This window comes from Protopterus annectens, chromosome 8.part0, assembly GCF_019279795.1.
Source record: "Protopterus annectens isolate FY-2018-M chromosome 8.part0, PAN1.0, whole genome shotgun sequence".
NCBI lineage: Eukaryota > Metazoa > Chordata > Ceratodontiformes > Protopteridae > Protopterus > Protopterus annectens.
The window spans coordinates 770412810-770433016 of NC_056741.1; the positions used below are offsets into that span (position 1 = coordinate 770412810).

A 20207-nucleotide genomic window follows, 5' to 3' on the forward strand; every position below is an offset into this window, starting at 1 on the left:
TCCCACCCTCACAGTTCCCGTCAGAAATTAGGTGTGTGTGTTGTGTCACTGTTAATAATAACTAATTATTTACTCTTAATAATAATTTAGTTGTTGGTATCTTTTTTGGTCTGATTGTTTTGTGTGTGTGTTTTAGGTCAGACATGTCTAAAGATACTAGGGTCTCAGGTTTCAAGAAGTGTGACTCGTGCTGTCAGAAGATGTCTCTGACAGACGGTCACACTTCTTGTATTTATTGCCTGGGACCCCTACACCTGCAGGACTCCTGTGCTATCTGTCATTCCTTTAGCCAGAGAGTCCTGCAGGAACGTAGAAATAAATTGATCCTCAGGGATCTCCTTAAGCCTGAGAGCTCCCCGGCCAAGGTCGGTTCCGGGAAGCCCTCCAAGCCTTCCAAGACCCAGGCTTCGGTGTCCAAGTTGGTGGCCTTGGTTTCGACTCCGCTGGAGTCGACATCTGCTCCATCCGGAGCCGGTCTTTCCTTAGTGAAAGCTACAGTATCGGCGCCGTTCGGCTCCGATACCCTGGCTTCGGCAGCTGTCTGCTCCGGCTGGAGCCGACACCCTAGCATCGAAGCATGTCTCTGCTCCGGCTGGAGCCGAGATATCTGTGCCTCCACTCGAAGCCGATAAGTTATCGGCTCCGACTGGAGCCGAGGTTTCTTCGGCTCCGATGGCTCCGTCCAAAAAGAGGTCTAGATCTCCTTCTTTGGAATCTATACACTCGGCTCCAGCTTCCCCCCTGCTTTCGGAGCGTTGCCATCGGAGCCGATCATCGAGGTCTTCCAGGCTATCAGACCATGATTTAGAGAGAGTGGTGAGTAGGCTATTAAAATCACAGGCACTAGCCCAAATGCTCCATAGCCGTCTCAACAGACGACCGCTATTCTACACCCTCCTGAGATTCCTCCTTCGACTCTCCTACAGAGTTCGGAGCCAGAGTTTATTGGTACCGTGATTGTTGCGGCTTCGGAGCCGATACCACACCTTTCGGCTCCATCGTCCTCGACTCCTATCTCCTCCTTGAGACCTTCCTTGGAGGGATCCGGGCTTCCCTGGTCGGTTCCGAGGGGGCGAGTGGCATCGGACCCTTGTCCGACCCCGCTCTCCCTCTCGGGGCTTCGGCCTTGGTGAGCTCGGCCCCGACATCTGCTTCGGAGCCTTCCCTCTCGGTGGGACCAGGGATCCCGTTTCTTCGAGTGGGATCTCGGCCCTCCCTGGGAGGGGAGCCTTCGAGGTGATGAGGAGTGTGCTAGCCCCTGAGCTCAGTCAGCAGTCGGTTCCTTTAGCTCCTCCCTCTATGGTGCCTGTAGATACCTCTTCCCGCTCTCTTGCTCCCAGACCCAGAGATCCATCGCCCAGGTTTCCCCATTGGGAAGAACTTCCTCTTCCGAGGTTTCTCCTGATCCTTCAGGTGAACCCCCGCGTAAGAGGACCTGCAAGAGGAAGCACTTAGACTCCCCTGAGTCTACAACATCGGATACAGATTTGGATGAATCGGAGGTGTCCCCAAGATCCCCCTCTGAGGATGTCTCCTTTTCAGACATCCTTGAGCTCCTTAAACAGAGGGGGAACTGGCCATCCATTAACCCCTCCGAGGATGAATCGGTATACCTGGAGGCTTTTGGATCTCGACCCTCCACCTCCTGGGTGTCTCCGCCTTTCGACCCTCTCATGGAGGTCATAGCTCGAAAGGCGTGGGCATCTCCTGATTCGGCGGAACCAGTCCCCAGGAGACCTTCAAAATTTATTACGGCCCCCGCTGAAAAGCAGTTTCTTACCAAAGGTGTCCCGGTTGATGCCATGGTGGTGGCGGCCGCCACCAAGAAGGAACTTGCAGATCCTTCCGTACCAGTCCATCCTCCTAACAAGGAGTCTAGGACCATGGACAGGAATGGCAAGCAGATGTTTTCCTCAGCGACCTTTGCTATGCGTTCGCTGAATTATTTATGTCACTTCACCAGACTTCAAAGGGACATCCTTAAAGAATTAGGTGAAGTAGTACAGGATCCTTCAGCAGCAGGAGCTCAAGAAAAGATTGCTTCTCAGCTGGGAATCCTTAATTCCATAACCAACTCCTCCATGCGGCTCATTTCTTATGCAGCCGATGGGGCGAGTAGAGCTGCAGGCACAGGAGTGGCTCTCAGACGTCAGTCCTGGATGCGGCTCTGTAATTTTGCAGACCCCTTTAAGGCGTCCTTCACAAACTCTCCCTTTGATGGGTCAACATTGTTTGGTCCTCAGGTGAAGGACACTTTGACCAGGTGCGAGCAAGACGGCAAAACTCTTTCTGCTGTAGGAGTCCGTTTCTCCGCCCCTTCCAGGCCTTATCCCAAAGGTCAGAAGGGGGGGAAGATGTGGTTCCGAAAATCTCAGAGAGTGACGCCGGACGCACGAGGTCAGTTTACCCCCAGAGGCAGAGGGGGTAATAACCATAGACGCCGCCCTAGGGGCAGAGGGGGTCCGCAGAACCAGGGCTCCAGAGAGCCTCTCTCTGACAAGCCCTTCCAGCATCCCTGAGGTGTTGCCCGACTGCCCACCCTTGGAGGCAGTCGGGGAAAGATTGTCACTGTACCCAGAAGCCTGGCTTTCCCTCTCTCAAGACAAATGGGTACAGTCGATCATATCCGAGGGTTACAAGATTCCCTTCGAGGAAAGCCCCTTCCCTCAAAGAGGTTCCCTTCCAGACGTACCACCCAGTCTAAGGGAAATTGCAAAATTAGAGGTGTCAAAGCTTCTAAAGAAAAGGGCCATCCAGCCAGTACCAAAAGATGATTTAGAGTCCGGAATCTACTCAAGGTTCTTTTTGGTCCCCAAAAAGACGGGAGACTGGAGACCAATATTAGACCTCAGCAGGCTCAACAAGTCTGTCAAAAAGACAAGATTTCGGATGGTCACACTTCAATCGATTTTGCCCTTTCTGGGCAAAGACAACTGGATGTGCTCCATAGACCTTCAGGATGCGTGCTATGATATAAAGATTCACAGATGCTCCAGAAGTTTTCTCCGCTTTCGGCTGGGGACCAGTCATTTTCAATTCAGAGCCCTGCCCTTTGGCCTCACTACAGCCCCCAGAGTGTTCACCAAATGCATGGCAGTGGTCACAGCTCACCTGAGATGTCAAGGATTCCAGGTGTTTCCGTATCTCGACGACTGGCTCCTCTCAGCCACCACCAGGCATCAACTCCTCCAAGCCAGAGATTACACTCTCTCTCTGCCACTTAGGAATTTCAGTCAACTTCGAAAAGTCTTCCTTGTCACCCTGCCAATCTATTACCTTTATAGGCGCAAATCTAGACACTACTCGAATGTCAGCAAACCTAACAAGTCAGAGAATCCTAGATATCCAAAACCACGTTCGGATCATCCTATCCAGCAACAGGGCGCATGCCAGGTTGGTCCTGAAAGTCTTGGGCCTCATGGCAGCTGCCATAACACTTCTTCCTCTGGCCCGCTTTTACATGCGTCTCCTACAATGGATGTTGTTCACCCAATGGTCCTTCCAACAGCTTCCCATGCGTCACAAGATTCTGGTGACACAGACCTGCAAGACCCATCTATCCTGGTGGATTTCCTCTCCTCTAGTTCAACAGGGCAGACCATTTGCTCCCCCGGCCCCGGTAGCCACGGTCACTTCGGATGCCTCCCTGATCGGGTGGGGGGGACATTATCAGGGCAGGATGGTTCATGGCACGTGGCAACCGTTCGAATACCACCTGCACATAAATGTCCTAGAGATGAGAGCAGTGCTTTTAACGTTGCAAGCCCTCGATGACTTTCTCCCTTTAGGGACTATTGCAGTTCACACGGACAACATGTCCGTCGTGTGGTACATCAACAAGCAGGGCGGAACCAAGTCCTATCCCTTGTGTCGAGAAGCTCTCAGACTTTGGCAATGGGTGATCTCCTCTCATCGGTTTCTGGTAGCAACGCATATCCCCGGGAAAACCAACATAATAGCGGACAGATTGAGCAGAGCTATTCTCATGCCTCACGAGTGGTCTCTCAAGCAATCCATTGTGGAGGAGATTTTTCAGAAGTGGGGCCACCTATGCTGCGATCTTTTTGCTACACCCCAAAACAGCAAATGCCCAGACTTCTTCTCTCTCTTCCCACTTCCGGGCCATCCCCCCAGAGACGCTCTTACCCGAGATTGGCCCCGGGGACTTCTTTATGCCTTTCCTCCCTTTCCTTTGATACCACAAGTACTCCAGAAAGCTACCGTCTTGAGAGCCAAAATGATTCTCATTGCCCCTTACTGGCCTCGACAAATTTGGTTCCCGTTCCTTCATCGCCATCTTTTGGTGCGGCCTTGGCATCTGGACCCAGTTCCAGATCTTCTGACCCACCAGTCGGGTCAACTGCACCGGTCAGTTCCTTCCCTCAACCTCACAGCTTGGTTGCTCCACTTCCTTCCTTAGCCAGGCTTCCTATGATCTCTAACCCCATTAGAGATATCATAGTAGCTTCTCTTAAGTCCTCTACCAGGAGGATTTATTCTAGCAAGTGGAAACGCTTCTCTTTTTGGGCAAAATCTAAGAACATAGACCCCTTTACTGCCCCTATTCAGTCGGTCTTGGATTTCTTTGCGGAAATTTTTCACTCAGGTTCTTCGTCTTCCACAGTTAAAGTTCAGTTGGCTGTAATCTCGAACTTTCATGTCGGCTTTGCAGACCACAACATTATGTCCCACAAACTTTGTAAAGCCTTTCTCAAAGGAGTGTTCCTTCTTAAACCCCCTGTTAGAGATCCTCCACCACAGTGGGATTTAAATTTAGTGCTGACATCCTTGATACTTCCCCCTTTTGAACCGGCTGCTTCATGTTCATTAAAGTTTCTTTCTTGGAAGACACCTTTTCTAGTCGCTATTACCTCGGCTAGAAGAGTGTCTGAACATCATGCCCTCTGTGTTCGTCCCCCTTATTTGGTCTTCCACAAAGACAGAGTATCCTTGAGAACCAACCCATCCTTTTTGCCCAAGATTGCTTCTAAGGCAAATTTAAACCAATCCATTGATCTCCCTGTATTTTTTCCAAATTATTCTAACAGGGCGGAACAAAAATTGCATTACTTAGATGTTCATCGCCAACTTAGATATTACTTGGATAGAACAAAGCAATTTAGGAAGTCCGATCAGCTCTTCCTGTCTTATGCTGAAAATAGAAAAGGTCTCCCTGTTTCTAAGGTGACCTTATCTAGATGGCTATCTTCCACCATTTCTGACATTTATCAGCTTAGGGGCAAACAGCTGAACTCAAAACCTAAAGCTCATTCCACAAGAGGTCTAGCCACTTCTACAGCCTTTCAGGCTAGACTACCCTTAGATACTATTTGTGCAGCAGCCACTTGGGCCACTCCTCATACCTTCGTTTCTCATTACAAATTGGATTTGGCCTCCAGGGACAGGGCAAGCTTTGGTTCCACTGTTCTCAAGAGTCCATTGAGCCACCCAGGATAGAGGTGCTAGGGACGCGGTCCCATCCAGCAAGAATGAAGGCGAGATTGACAACTTAACATTTAGAAGTTATGTACCTACCATAACGTTCCATGTTAGTTGTCTTCTCTGGCCTTCTTTCTTGCGTCCCTCCCTCCTGTCCCCCTAGCCTGGACAGACCTTGATCTCCCCTTTTCTCTGGAAGATTCTTCTTCCTTGGACACCAGATAGTTCTTGTCCTTGATTACCTGGTTTCCATTACAGCCTTTTTAGGTTAGTGTTTCTCTTTCCTTAGTGGAAGGTTTTTATAGGCAGTTTTTCCTCTAGATACCAAACGAGATCTGGGTAATTACCGCCTTGCATCATGGGATATGGGGCTGCCTCGAGCTGGTAAAAGTGACTCTCGAGCTTAGCAAGTGCCGAGTCGGAGCCGAGGATCGGCTCCGAACACATCCAGCAAGAAAGAAGGCGAGAGAAGACAACTAACATGGAACGTTATGGTAGGTACATAACTTCTAATTTACTTCACCAGCAGCCTTTATTTTGTAAAAACGTTATTCCTAGGACATCAGTGGAGCCATACTAATCAGTTTATCCAAGAAGGACTTCTTTGCTTATAGTCAACAAATGATGAAACATCAGCACAGTGTGACTAGAGGAACATGTCTTGGAAAGTCCTTTGCAATTCATTCATTTTCTGTTGTTTTTCAGATGAACCCAAAGCTGCGTCCTTCATTCTCAGAGATAGTTAAAGAGCTGGAGGAAATCTTAAATTGTTTGAAAGCTGAAGAAAGTGAGCGACAGCGACTGCATGGTAGTACTGAGAGCCTTGACCAAAAAACAGTCACTGTCCTGAAAGGTAATTACATTAAGCCGTATGAAGGATATTTTCTGAAATGAGTTTTGTATCTCACAGATTTAACTTTTGCAAATAGGCCCTTCATGCTGCTAAAGTTGATAAAGTGAGTTGTAGTTAAGCAACAGAACTAGAATGATGTCATGCCCCAGAATTTTGACTTTTTAAACCCCCCATTTGCCAGGTTTGTCCTGTTCAGATAGTATCTTTCTACTGCTTTTCAGGACATGAGCAGTATTGCCCTTTTCATTTAGATTTTATTTCTAGATCTGATGTCAATTTTCATTCTGTCCTCAACTGATGGGTTCTGATCCGAGCCCTCAGATCTGACTCAGCCACCGTAAAAGCTTGTGGCAACTTTGAACTCTCGAGCTTCCTCCTTACCTGGAATGCATCAGTCCCCATTACTTCAGATTTTGTTTGCCTTCTGTAGGTGAACGATATGGTTTCTGTTGTCTCTTGAGCTACTAACTAGATAAGTGAATTTTTTTTTTTGTAAATTTTTCTTCTAAATTTCTCACGATTTGAATCCTTTTGTACTAGTATACTGTTGATAGTATTGTTAGCATTTCTCTTTTTTTGCCTCCTTTGCCTTTACTGAAGATATGTTCGCGTAATTCTTACTGCCTTCATAGGCAGTTTGTCAGCCTTCTTTCTACTTCCCTTTTTCAAAAAAAAATTTTCTTTTATAATCTTTTCTTATACGTACATTATATATATATATATATATATATATATATATATATATATATATATACATATATATATTTTTCATTGTAATTGTATTCTTGGTGATTATTTCCGTTGGTCATTTTTTTTGTAGCTTGCTGATTGTTTATGGCTGAAAAGGAGAAAAGCATTCTTTAGAGCCTCCATGCTGATTTTCTGCTGTTTTAAATGTTTTTTGTGTCTCATTACTATTTTTCTACTGTTTTAAGCATTCTCCAGTTTTTCTGGCTGAAACAAGGGTAGCTAGTAGCTGTAGCATAGTCCAAATACAGGCTTGCTGCTTCTGGAACTGTTTGTAGTGGTTTGTTTACTCTGAGCTCATTTTCCAGGCCATCTAGAATAGGAAGGGGCCTATCTCCACTTTTGTGAGAGAATTATGCTAATTGGAACCTGTCTGGTAAAAGGATGCCAGTGTAGGGCTCCGAATAAGGATCCTCATTGGTCCTTTTGAATCTTTTTAAAGTTTAAGTTTTTAGCTTTTGTTGTTTAGGACCTGCATTGGAGCACTTGTTTGAGTGTTGTGCAGCACCGTGCACTACTGTGCAGTTGTGTGCCAAAGCTGGACAGTTAAACTCAACAAATTGTCCCTAAAACCAATGCACAAATAACCATCCACTGAGCTCCTCTGAGATAGATTTTGAATAGCCACCCCTAGTGACAACAGTCTTCAACCTAGCGTTGTGGACATTTAGACTACCCTTTTTTGTTTTGCCAACCTTGTTGACTTGGGTCTCTTGAGGCAGTGTAAGAATTCCATCATGTACACAGACAGCCCTGTACTAGTAGCACACTCTAGTTCAGAGTGTGAGAGAAGTAGTTACACCAGGATTCTAGAATCCATGCTCTCTCTCATTCAAAGCAGTAATACGGAGAAAGTTGTCAACTCCCCCAAACTGCATATGCTCATAGTACCACTACTCATACCACTACTCATACACATACCAGTACTCATACACATAGTATGCATCAAACATGTAAATCCACATACAATGGAGGTTCTTTCAAAAAACTTACCGAAACACCAGGGACCTCCAAAACACAAGCCTGCTACAGCTAACAGTCACCATAGCACCCATGACACAGAGCAAAACCAGTGTCTCACCCACCAAGCCAGTAAGGGCTAACACTCAAAAAAAATACATTTTCTTATCATTGGAGACTCAATAGTGAGACACATGGATGTCTCGCTCACCAGGTTGGATGAGGAGAAAGTCACGGTCAGCTGCCTGTCCAGTGCCAGGATTTGTCAGATCACGCATGCACTCAGGTTTCTCAGCAACAAGTACAGTTATAACTGTCATAGTTCATGCTAGTGTGAATGATTTGAGATGTACCTCACTGGACTATATGAAGAGAAACATGGCTGAATTCTCTGAGTATGTGTCCCAGGCAGGTATGTCCCTAGCCTTGAGCAGCATACTACCCTCATCTAGAATGATGCTACAGTATAAAATAAAAAAATGATTGATTTCAATAATTGGCCCAGCTTTTGGTGTCATTCAAAGGGGATCCAGTTCCTGTCAGCCTGGGAAGCCGTGGTCGACAAACCTCGCTGCTTTGCCAGAGATGGTTTGCACCTGGCACCTCTAGGCTTTTGGCTGCTGGCAAAGACTCTTGCCTCCCCGTAGTGCCGTTTGTAGGCTGCTAAGTGCTAGGAACGTAAACCAAAAATTGCACTCCTTGGAAGCACTTTTATCACAAGAAGATGTAGATGTCTGTGCAGTCATAGAATCCTGGTTCAAGGCCTCAGAGAGCACCCTGGTCTTTTCACATCTTAGACCACAAATGCACTTGTGAAAACCAAGTGAGGTGGTGTTTCAATCTGTATTAGAGTAGTATGGTTGGTAAGACCCCTATTCAAGTCACAGCCAGTTATAGATCCCTCTCCATGGGTCATGATGCCCACGAAGCCTTCTTGACCAAACTGGCGACAATCCAAATTCTACCAAACACACTAGTTATGGGAGATTTCAGTTATCCAAACATCAACTGGGAAACCTGCGCTAGCCCAAACTCGCTAGCACAAAAGTTCTTTGACATTGTTAATTTAAATGCCCTGGAACAAATTGTCCGTACCCCAAGAGGAACAAACATTCTAGATCTGGTCCTCACCAACATGTCAGGGTGCACTGCCGCAACTGTCAGACTCTCATTAGTTAAAACTAACCACAGATCAGTCACCTTTGAGCTAGCACTAACACCAGAACTCACACAAGGGGAAATCGAACTAAAAAACTTCACCAAGGCAAAACTGTAACCTCCTATGTGAAGGTATAAATGCACTCCAAGCCCCACACCAAGCTGGAAGTGATAACTGCGCCAAAGCTTACACTAAAGCCCTGTACAATCACTTGCATAAGGCTATAAACTCAGCCGTACCAGAAAGAATCAAAGCCAGAGCTCCAGGTAAAAAGAAGCTGCCAAGAGTTTACAATAAATCCAAAATGTTGCTGTCCATGAAAACAAAGACAAAGCCCCAGCAATGGAAAAGCACCCTCCTCAGCCTCAACTGGCAAATAAAACAATTTGTCAAATCCTCCAAGGGCTCCTTTGAGAGAAACTTGGCATGTACAGCCAAGGATAACCGTAAGGCCTTTTACAGTTGCGTATGTAACCTAAAGAGTAGGACCCAAGCATGTGCAGAACTAGTGACCAGCGGTATCACATGCACTGACCCCATAGAGATAGCAAACCTGTTTGGTGAAAATTTCACTCCCTTATCCCTTCCTAGCTTGCAACAAACCCTCCTCAAAACTTCCCCCTACCTTACATATGTGGAGTTCAGGTACTCAAAGCCTTGTCCAAGGCAAAAAAAAACACAGCCTGTATGGAAGACTATATTCCAGGCTGTCTTGTAAACAAGCCAAAACACGAACTAGCATCACCACTAAGTACCCTTTTCAGTCACAGCCTAAACACAGGTTTTTCCTGCAGAATGGCGAACAGTAACAGTTATTCCCATCCACAAAGGTGGCCTAGCAACAGACCCGGGGAATTACAGACCCATAAGCCTGACCAACCTCATCTGTAAGGTCATGGAACATATCATTGTGCACCTCATAAGTAAAGACATAAGTGACCTTCAGACCCTGGATCCTACTCAGTTCGGCTTTGTGAAGAGCAGATCCTGCCTGTTAAATCTTGTGGATTTCTTTGAAAATGTGTCATTGATGAGGGCAAGTTTGTGCACACAGCATACCTCATCCTGGCGAAGGTTTTTGACACAATTCCACATTCAGGCATTACCGAAAAACTTAGCAAACTGAATGTAAACCCCTTTGTTGTAAGATGGGTTGCCAACTGGCTCACAAACTTGGACACACACACTGTCAAAATGGGTAATTCCACATCAACCAGCAGACATGTTACTAGTGGGGTGCCACAGGGATCAGTGCTGGGCCCGCTACTATTTGGTATATACTTCTCAGACGTTAAGGTCAAAACTAAGGGGTTGTAGCTGACCAGGTTTGCAGACGACTGCAAACTAGGTGCAATCATTGAATCCTCGAGTAATGTCAGTGTACTCCAGGAGGGTCTCGCACAAACCAATGACGGGTGTATTAGTCACGGACTGAAAATCAATGCATAGAAATGCATCATAATTCCCTTTGGTACAATGTCCCCGCACACCATCAAATCAACAATACTTTAAGTACCCATGAAGTGGTAAGGGACCTGGGATCACAAGTTGACTGCGATCTTAACTTCGACCACCATGTGTCTACTGTAGTAAGAAAAGCTTTCTACATAGCAGATTTGATTAGTAAAGCCGTCTCCTTGAGAGCAAAAGAAGTTGTAACCCCCCTGTACTCTGCACTTATCCATCCCATAATTGAATGTAACACCCTGTTTGGCATGTACTGTATTAAGCACATGCAGCGGTTAGAGAGACCTCGGAGGTTTCTAACAAAGAAGATTAAGGGGCTCCAGCATGTTCCTTACACAGACTTACTAAAGTCCATGTCACTATACTCCTTATCATATAGACTTCTTAGGGGAGACTTCTGCCTGGCCTATAGAGCAATCTAAAACTTACTGCATATCCGGAAATCAAACAGGACTAGAACTACACATTCCAGGGACCTAAATATGGCCTGTGACTTAAATAGGGCATGCTGGAGGGACAGATTTATTTCACAGTGACTGCCATGTCTTTGGAGCAGGCTACCAATTCATGTGAAACAGACCACCTCTATGACACTGTTTAGGAGGAACCGAGACGAGTGGATGGAGCATCTTAGTGGGATAAATGAGCAGTCATCATTAAATGCAGTCTTTGGTACTGACTAGCATTGCATTTCTATGGTATTACATTAGGATGAAACGGCTAGGCGTAAAATTACCTCTGTGTAGATAGCCTATCTCATGTGATCTCTGGAGCATCTAAAGAAAAGCCTAAAAAGATGTCTCATGCTTCTCTGACTACCTCTTCTGCATCTTTTAGCTCCTTGGAAAAATCAGCGAAAAGAACTTCTTCAGGTCCTATGGTTTTATCGGATCCGTTGAAGAAGAAACCAAAACTCTTGGATCTGTCACTTTCCCACAACCCACCAATGTCTAAAAAGCTGTCCTTGGATTGGATGGCTTCTTCGGAGCTGAAGTCTCTGAAAATTAAAAATTCATCAGATCTGAAGACTTCGGATCACACACACTAAAGTCAACTTTGTCTAGTTTGCCTCGAACAAGGTACTCCCCATCACTGGATCCACTTCCCTCAAGAGTACCTTCCGCTTTTTTTGGAGAGACCTAAATCTCCATCTGTTCTATTCTTCCTCTATTCTAGAAGTCCAGCCGAATAGGATGTGGAGTGATTAGTGAGAAAGACCCTCTAGGTGCAGAGCCAGCCTACCCCTTTCTCGGCTCCGACCCCATTGGGTCAGGAAGTACATATATCCATGACACCTGTATGACCCCTATTGAGGTTTCAGAGCCCTTGGATCAGAGTTGTTCAGACCAGTCTGCTTTGGATCTGAGAATTTTTGTATCCTCTGATCCAAGACTTGCTCTGAGCTCTTCACTCCAGTTGAATCAGAAGGGCTCTCGGAGCTGATACTACCCTGTCTGGTCCGAGGTGCTGTAGTCGACTGCAAGGGTTTCTGTGTCATCTCTGCATCTTGGAGTTTTGTCTATGGTCATTTGGTTCCAACTTTGGTTTCGAGGCAGCTGTCCTCAGAGCGGGGGGTGGGGGGGACTAGGGATCAGGAGCTTATCCTCTCTGGTCTAAGCTCTATTCCCTCTCCAGGGAAGTCTGCCTCTAGGGTTTTGGAGAGGGCTCTGTCTGCACCTCTGACTCGGACGGTGCCTACCCCCCTCGGATCCTAAGTCTACATATATTCTAGGGTCTCAATTATCATCTCTATAGGGACAGCAGATACCAAAACCTCAGGCTTCCTATCAGGGTATCCTTTCCTCTTCTGAGAACTCCCCGGATTATCCCACCGAGGAGGTCCCTAAGAAGAGAATATACAAAGGAAGCATATAGATTCCCCCGAGTCTGTCACTAAAGATACAGATTTTGATGAGGGTGAAGGGTCCCCCATAGTCACTTCTTAATGATGGCTCATTCAGAGACATCTTTCAGATACTGAAACTGAGAGGTGGCTGGAATTCCAGCAGCCCTTTATCAGAAGAATCTATTTTCCTGTATGCATTTAGTACTGGGCCATCTACCTCCTGGGTGGGCCCGCCTGCTGATGAGCTCATCGATTTGGTCTCTCAGAATACATGGAAGGATCCTGACACCATTGAGCCCATCTCCAGGAAGCCCAACAGAATTGACTCCCCCCAGAGGATAGACAATTTTGGTCCAGAGTTGTGTTTGTGGATGCCATGGTCATGGCAGCAGCCACTAAGAAGAAATGCTGAGTTCATCTCCCAGCAAGGAGTTGTGGGTGATGGACAGATTTGGGAAGCATGTCTATGCTTCAGCAACCTTCGCCTTAAGGTCACTGAACTGTTTGGCACATTTTGCAAGACTGCAATGGGACCTGATTAAGGAACTGTCAGACACTGTCTCAGGAACCATTTCTGAAGAGGTGAAGACATCTGTCACTTCTCAGTTGGTTACCCTACAGTCCATGTCCAACTCTTCCATGAGGCTCATTTCTGACGTAGCAGAAGGAACATTAAGAGCAGCAAGTTCAGGTGTTTCCATTAGGAGACGCAACCTAGATGCATTTGTGTGATTTTTACGGAGCCCTTTAAGTTTTCGTTTGTCAATGCTGCCTTTGAGACGGCATGTCATTTTTTTGGTCCCAAGGTAAAAGATACATTGCCCAGGTATGAGAAGGACTGAAAGATCCTTTCTGCCATGAGTGTACATTTTTCTACCTCTCAAAGATTCTTTTTGAGGAATCGAGGTGGTGGTAAAATGTGGTTCAAGAAATCACAAGGTGCTTTCCAGGACACGAGTGGAGGAGGTTCCCCCGGGGGCCGAGGAGGAAACTCTAAAGGTAGAAGCCACTTTTGGGGCAGATGTGGCCTGCAAAATCAAGGGCTCAGAAATACAGTCTTTGGCAAATTCTTCCAGCGCTCCCAAAAGAGACCTGATTGTCCACCTCTGGAGACATTCTGCAGTTGCTTGTCCCTGCACCAGAGAGCCTGACTAGAAATAACAGATACCTTTATGCAGAGTATCTTTTCCAGAGGTAATATAATACCATTTTCCCTTTGTCCTCCCAATTCAAGAAAATTCCCAGATGTTTCACCCAGTCAGAGGGATCAAGCAGCAATTCAAATACAAAAGCTGCTTATCAAAGGAGTCATCCAGCACCTCTCCCAGACCAGATAGAATCTGGAACTTACTCAAGGTTATTTTAGTGCCAAAGAAAAAAGGGGACTGGAGACCAATTCTGGATCTCAGCAACTTAAACAACTCCATTTGAAAGACCAAGTTACAGATGGTCACAGTTCAGTCCATTCTTTTTTGGAGAAGGACAATTGGATGTGCGCGATAGACCTTCAGTATGCTTACTATTACATAAAAATGAACAGGCGGTCCAGAAGGTTGATGCACTTATGGCTGGGAGTCAGTCTTGCCAGTTTAGGGTTCTCCCCACATCCCCCTGCGTGTTTACCAAGTGCATGGCGATAGTAGCAACTCATTTGAGACTGTGGGAATTCTGGGTGTTTCCATACTTAGACGACTGGCTCATATCCATCCCGACCAGGCATCTCTCATCATAGCAAGAGAAAAGGTGACGCAAACTTGTGTTTTGCTAGGAATAACTATAAATTGCAAAAAATCTGAACTTAGAACCAAGTCAAAGTCTAGAGTTCATATGGGCACTGGTTGACTCAAAATCATCAGTTGCCTGACTTCCCCTCTCCAGAGTTTAGACAATAAGAACACAAGTGGAAAAGATAGTTTCCAGTACCAGAGTTTCAACCCACTTGGTCCTTCAGACTCTGGGATCAGTGGCCGCAGCGATAAAATTAGTGCCTTTGGCCAGATTTCACATGAGAATCCTTCTGTGGATGCTGGAACTCACAATGGTCAAGTCTTCATCTCCCACTGTCTGCCCCGATACAAATCACAAACATATGCAAAAGGGATCTGATGTGGTGGATTCAATCAAATCAGGTTTTACAAGGCTGTTTATTTGTCACCTCTCAGCACAAGCCCACAATGACCATAAATGCTTCCCAGTTGGGGGTGGGAGGCAATACCCTAGGGAAGACTGTCCAAGGCACTTGGGTCCCCGAAGAGGCAAATTTGCATCTCAGTGTTCTAGAATTGAGAGCAACACTTTTGGCATTGCAAGCCTTTCAGAATGCTTTCCCTTCGGGAACAGTTGCTATACAAACAGACAACTTGTCAGTGGTTTGGTACATCAACAAACAAGGAGGAACCAGATTGTATTCCCGGTGTGTAGAAGCACTCAAAAGTATGGCAATGGGCAATATCTTCCAAGCGCTTTCTTATATCAGTGCACATTCTGGGGAAGTGCAACGTGCTAGCAGACAAACTGAGTGGGTACATTCTACTACCCCATGAATGGTCCCTCAATCAGACAGTAACGGAAATGATTTTACACAAGTGAGGCCAGCCATACTGCGATCTCTTTGCGTCCCCCCTGAACAAGTGCAACAGCTACTTTGCCGTGATACCCCCACAGGAGAATCACCGAGGGATGTTTTCCTTCATGACTGGCCCCCCGGTCTGCTTTATGCATATCCTTCAATACCTTTGATTACAAAGCTTTTACAAAGAGCTGCCAGGTTAAAGAGTGAAGTCATCCTCGTTGCACCCTTTTGGCCTCAAAAAATTTGGATGTTCTTCGTGTTTCACTGTTGCAGTTATTACATTTGGGTAATCTTATGAGGTATTTGCTTCCCACAAGTAATGCAGTTATTAACTTTTTCTGACATCGGTAAGGAGCAAGAAAAAGTTTCCCCAACGGGGTACTTAGCTTTTTAGTTGAAGACTTCAGTTCTGAAACTCGAAAACGAAAATTTCAGGAGTCGGCTGACCGGCACTTGCGAACTGCTTCTGCTTAGGGCACCGCACAGCAAGAAAGACTGATGTAATGGCATCGGCTGCATGCTTTATACCCCCTGACGACCTGAATGTCATGGAAGAAGGGACAGCAATCAACGCAGAACCCAAGACTGTTAATCAGGCCGACTGAGGGCAACCTGCCAGCCGATTACCCCAAATGTAATGACTGCAACAGTGAATGCACTCGAACGTCTACATTTATGGTAAGTGTACACAACTGTACTTTTCTAAGGCCCAGAGTACGAGCTACGCCTAAAAGACCTATGACCCAAACTCATGCGCCTTCTTCCTTGGCACAATCACAGATGCTTAAAATGGTGGAAGACCTTATCATGCTGATTAGGGGCAGCCAGCCTTATCCTGCTAAAAGAAAAAGAGACTTGTCCCCGCCACCATTATCTGACCAAGAGTCCAGTGACTCTGAGGTTTCTGATTATGAAGACATGCCCTTATCTACTTATGAGGATTCAGATGCAGAGGAATCCATTCCTTCTGCCTTTCCTCCAGAGGATTTTTCTTTTGGTGAAACCCTACATACTTTGAGAGAGCACTCCAAAAAGAGACTCGGGGAATTTTTAGGTTTACCTCAGCACAGACCCTTAGCTATACCCCCTGTCCTGGATGTTGTGGATGATGTTTTTATGGAGTCCAATCTAACCCAGGATACTTTACCTCCTGCTCCTAGAAAACCTGACTGGTATTAGAGTCCTTGACTCACACAAATTTCTTTTCAAGAATCCTACTGCTGACCCAGAGGTCATCTCCCAAGGGCCTAAAGGAATAATAGCAACTACAGCTAAGAATCCCACCCCTTCAGATTCTCAAGCCTTAGACAGATGGGGTAAAAAAGTATATAGTTCTGTAGTTCTTGCCATTAGAGCATTAAATTGTCAGTTCCACATGCTGAAATACCAGCAATATACCATGGAACTTATTAAACAAAAATTATCTACCTTCCCTGACTGTGCAGAAAATAAAAATTTACAGGAACTTATGCATTCTGCAAGTCAAATCAGTAAGCATACCCTGCAATGTGGGTTTGACACCCTAGAAGCATCCTGCAGAGCAGCAGTCAAAAGTTCTGTATTTCGAAGGCATCCTTGGCTTAAGGAACAGACCTTGCCAGATCATGTCAAATCAAAATTATTGGACGCGCCTCTGTACAAAGACAATCTGGAAAAAAAACAGAAGAGGTTTTTAAAAAAAAGATGGAAGAAAAAGCTAAATCTATGCAGACAGACATTTTGCAGGTTCAGCCTCCAAGATTCAGTAGCCATTGTCCCTTTCCTGCCCCCTCAAGGCCACGTCAGACAAGACCTAGGGGTAACAGACCCCCCCCCCCCAGACAGCAGTTTCAAGGTATGCAGAGATCTAAACAATGGAGTACCTCCACTTCTAAACCAGGGAGTGCTAAGCCACCCCCTTATGGAAAGAATTCCCAATAACTCCTCCTCCTCTCACCTCTGCCCATCTGTCCTTGCCTCTAGGAGGAAAACTTGCCTCCCATGCAGAAAACGGGGCCTCCATCACCATCGATCGATGGGTCCTCAACATAGTGTCCCAGGGGTACAAATTTTATTTCCACACTATGTCAACCCCAAAGGGATTCCCATATCTTCCTCCACACCAGTGGGCAGAGGCACAAAACCAAGTTCTTTCCCTGCTCTCCATGAGGGCAATTCATCCTGTCCCTGCAGAACAGATAGGCCAGGCTTTTTCTAGTACCCAGAAAAGAGGGCACCTTGCGCCCAATCTTAGATCTGTCTATTCTAAACACCTTCCTGGTGGTACCAAAATTCAAAATGCTCACACTGCAGCAGGTTCTCCCTATGCTGTCCAAAGATGACTGGTTAGCCACTCTAGACCTCATATCACAATCAGAGATTCTTGCAGGAAATGTCTAATTTTCAGGGCAGGATCTATGCATTATCAGTTCTCTGCACTTCTCTTTGGCTTATCCCACTGCTCCCAGGGTTTTCACAAAATGCCTGGCTCCAGCCATTGCCTTTTGCAGACAAAGAAATATTCAAATTTACTCTTACTTGGACGACTGCCTGATTCAGGCAGACAGTCAGTAAAAGCTGTTACAGCACCTGACATTTGTAAAGGACCTACTAACCTCACTGGGGTACACAATCAGTGAGAAGAAATCCAAACTTGTCCCCAGTCAAAAAATTGTATTCCTGGGAGCAAGCCTGGACACTGCATCCCAGATGACATTTCTAACTCCAGAAAAACAAGCCTAACAGGCTGCTTGTCTCAACTAGCCACCGGAACCCAGTTATCTACAAGGAAAATCCTGCAAGCTGTAGGGTTCATGGCCTCCTGCATTCTACTGATTTCATGTGCCAGACTGCATATGAGGAAACTTCAGTGGTACTTAAGCCTTTGGTGTCAACATTCACAGGACCTGGAAACTATTATACCTATGATACCCTGTCTAAGGAAAGATTTTCTTTGGTGGGCAGCAGCTTGCAATCACAACAAGGGACTTCCCTTTTTACAACCCCAAGCTGCCCAGACCTTAACTACAGACGCATCAGACTATGCCTGGGGTGCTCACCTGGACGGCAGGTGCATTGAGGGCCATTGGAGCCCAAACCAAATTCATCTGCATATCAACCAAAAAGAGATGCTAGCTTTTCAGCACGTTCTGACAGTTTTCAGTTTCCTGCTCTCTCTGGCGCCTCTATTTATCGAAACCAACAACACCACAGTAATGTGGTACATTAACAAGCAGAGGGGAACCCATTCTTACCCTCTCTGCAGGCTAGCCATGACCCTTTGGAACACTGCCTCAGCCATGCATATTCATCTGCAAGCTCAATTCCTGCCAGGCAACCAAAACTCTTTGGCAGACAACTTAAGCAGAAATCTCCTAGACCCACACAAGTGGCAGTTAAACCACAACACCTTCAACCTTGTGACCCAAAAATGGGGTACCCCGAAGGTGGACCTATTTGCCTCCCCCTACAACCACCAGCTCAGCAAGTTCTGCACCAGGGAACCTCACAGCAAGGCCTGAAAGTGGATGCCCTATCCTTCCAGTGGGCAAACCTCTCAATCTATGCATTTCCCCTCTACCTCTTCTGACCAGAGTATTACTTAAAATAAGGGAGGAAAGACCAAGGGCAGTCCTGATTGCCCCATACTGGCCACGCCAACACTGGTACCCACTACCGTGCAGTCTGTCCCCGTTGCCTCCATGGCACATACCCCAGATTCCAACTCTCCTGACTCAGCAGGAGGGAGAGTTCTTGCATCCACAGTTGCAGACACTGAACTTAGCAGCCTGGCTTATTCCTTGACTTCTTCAGTGGCCACCCTAAGCAAACAAGTCCTGGATGTCATATGTGAAGCCAGATGACCCAGTACTTGAACCTATGCTGACAAGTGGAAAAGGTATTGTTCCTGGATCCAGACTAAAGGAGCTGACCCAGCACAGCCCTCCTTAACTCTTATTCTGGATTACCTAGCAGAACTACTCCACAGAAGCCTATTTTTCTCTTCCATTAAAATCCATGCCTCTGCCATCTCTGCACATTACAGCACTGAGCCACCTCTCTTCTCACACCCTCTCATCAAACAATTCCTGAGAGGGGCTAACAACTTAAGGCCACCAAGAAGAGCCCCTACTCCTGCTTGGGACCTTAACTTTGTGTTGGAAAAGCCCCCCCCCCCCTTGAGCCTGCAGCTTCAGCAGAGTTTAAATTCCTCTCTTGGAAAACAGCCTTGTTTCTGGCCATCACTTCAGCTAAAAAGATTGTCTGAGCTACAAGCACTTATGGCTGTGGAACCTTTCATCATTTTTCATGCTGACAGGGTCTCCCTCAGGACTAACCCAACTTTCTAGCCTAAGGTGGTGTCCAGTGTGGCTCTCAACCAAGCTATTCATTTGCCCACCTTTTTCCCTAACCCTCAAAATAAGGGGGAAAGGATTCTACACTATTTAGATATGCACCGATAGCTCAGATTCTACCTGGATAGGACTAAGTCCTTTAGGAAATCTGACCAGTTACTAGTCAGCTTTGCACCGGAGCAGAGGGCAAAGCCATATCAAAACAAACCATCTCCAAATGGATAGCATACTGCATCCGTTTCTGTTACAGACACCATAGGAAACCACCCCCACTGTGAGTCAGAACACATTCTACTAGGGCAAATTCAACCTCTACAGCCTTTCTCGGAGGGGTCCCTACCAGGGACATCCTGGAAACTACAACATGGAGTTATGTTCATACCTTCACCAAGCATTTCCACCTGCCTGTCTTTTCAAAATCCAGGGCAGGCTTTGCAACCGCATTCCTGCAGGGCATTCTAGCCAGCCCCAACTCTTCTTGACTGCCTCTACCCGATCCTCAGCTTTGGAAATCAACCCAAGTGTGATGACTGCAACAGTGAAACATGAAGAACATGGTACAGTTTTGTACACTTACCATAAATGTAGATTTTTGAGTGTATTCACTGTTGCAGTCCTGGTTTCCCACCCTCCAGCCTCCTTGTCTCTTTCTCTCTCTCTTCCTCACCCTTACAGGGCTATTGGTATTTACTTTCTACCAGTGATGTTACTCCACCATAACTTAGCTCGCTTTTGGGAGCTCCTGACATTTGGGGCAAGAAAAAATGATGTAATGGTGTCTGTTGCCTGTTTTTATACCACTGATGACCTGACATCAGTCCTGGAGCGAC

The 20207-nt window shown here is 46.2% G+C and overlaps 1 protein-coding gene across 2 annotated transcripts in view; it reads left to right on the forward strand.

Moving 5' to 3' along the window:
- The window catches only part of TESK2 (testis associated actin remodelling kinase 2), a 1590840-nt gene that overhangs the window by 1402305 nt on the left and 168328 nt on the right, over positions 1-20207 (forward strand). For both annotated transcript variants that reach the window (XM_044080241.1, XR_006365853.1), the window contains exon 10: positions 6145-6292. In XM_044080241.1, coding sequence (XP_043936176.1) covers positions 6145-6292 — 148 coding nt within the window. The remainder of the gene's footprint in view (positions 1-6144; positions 6293-20207) is intronic.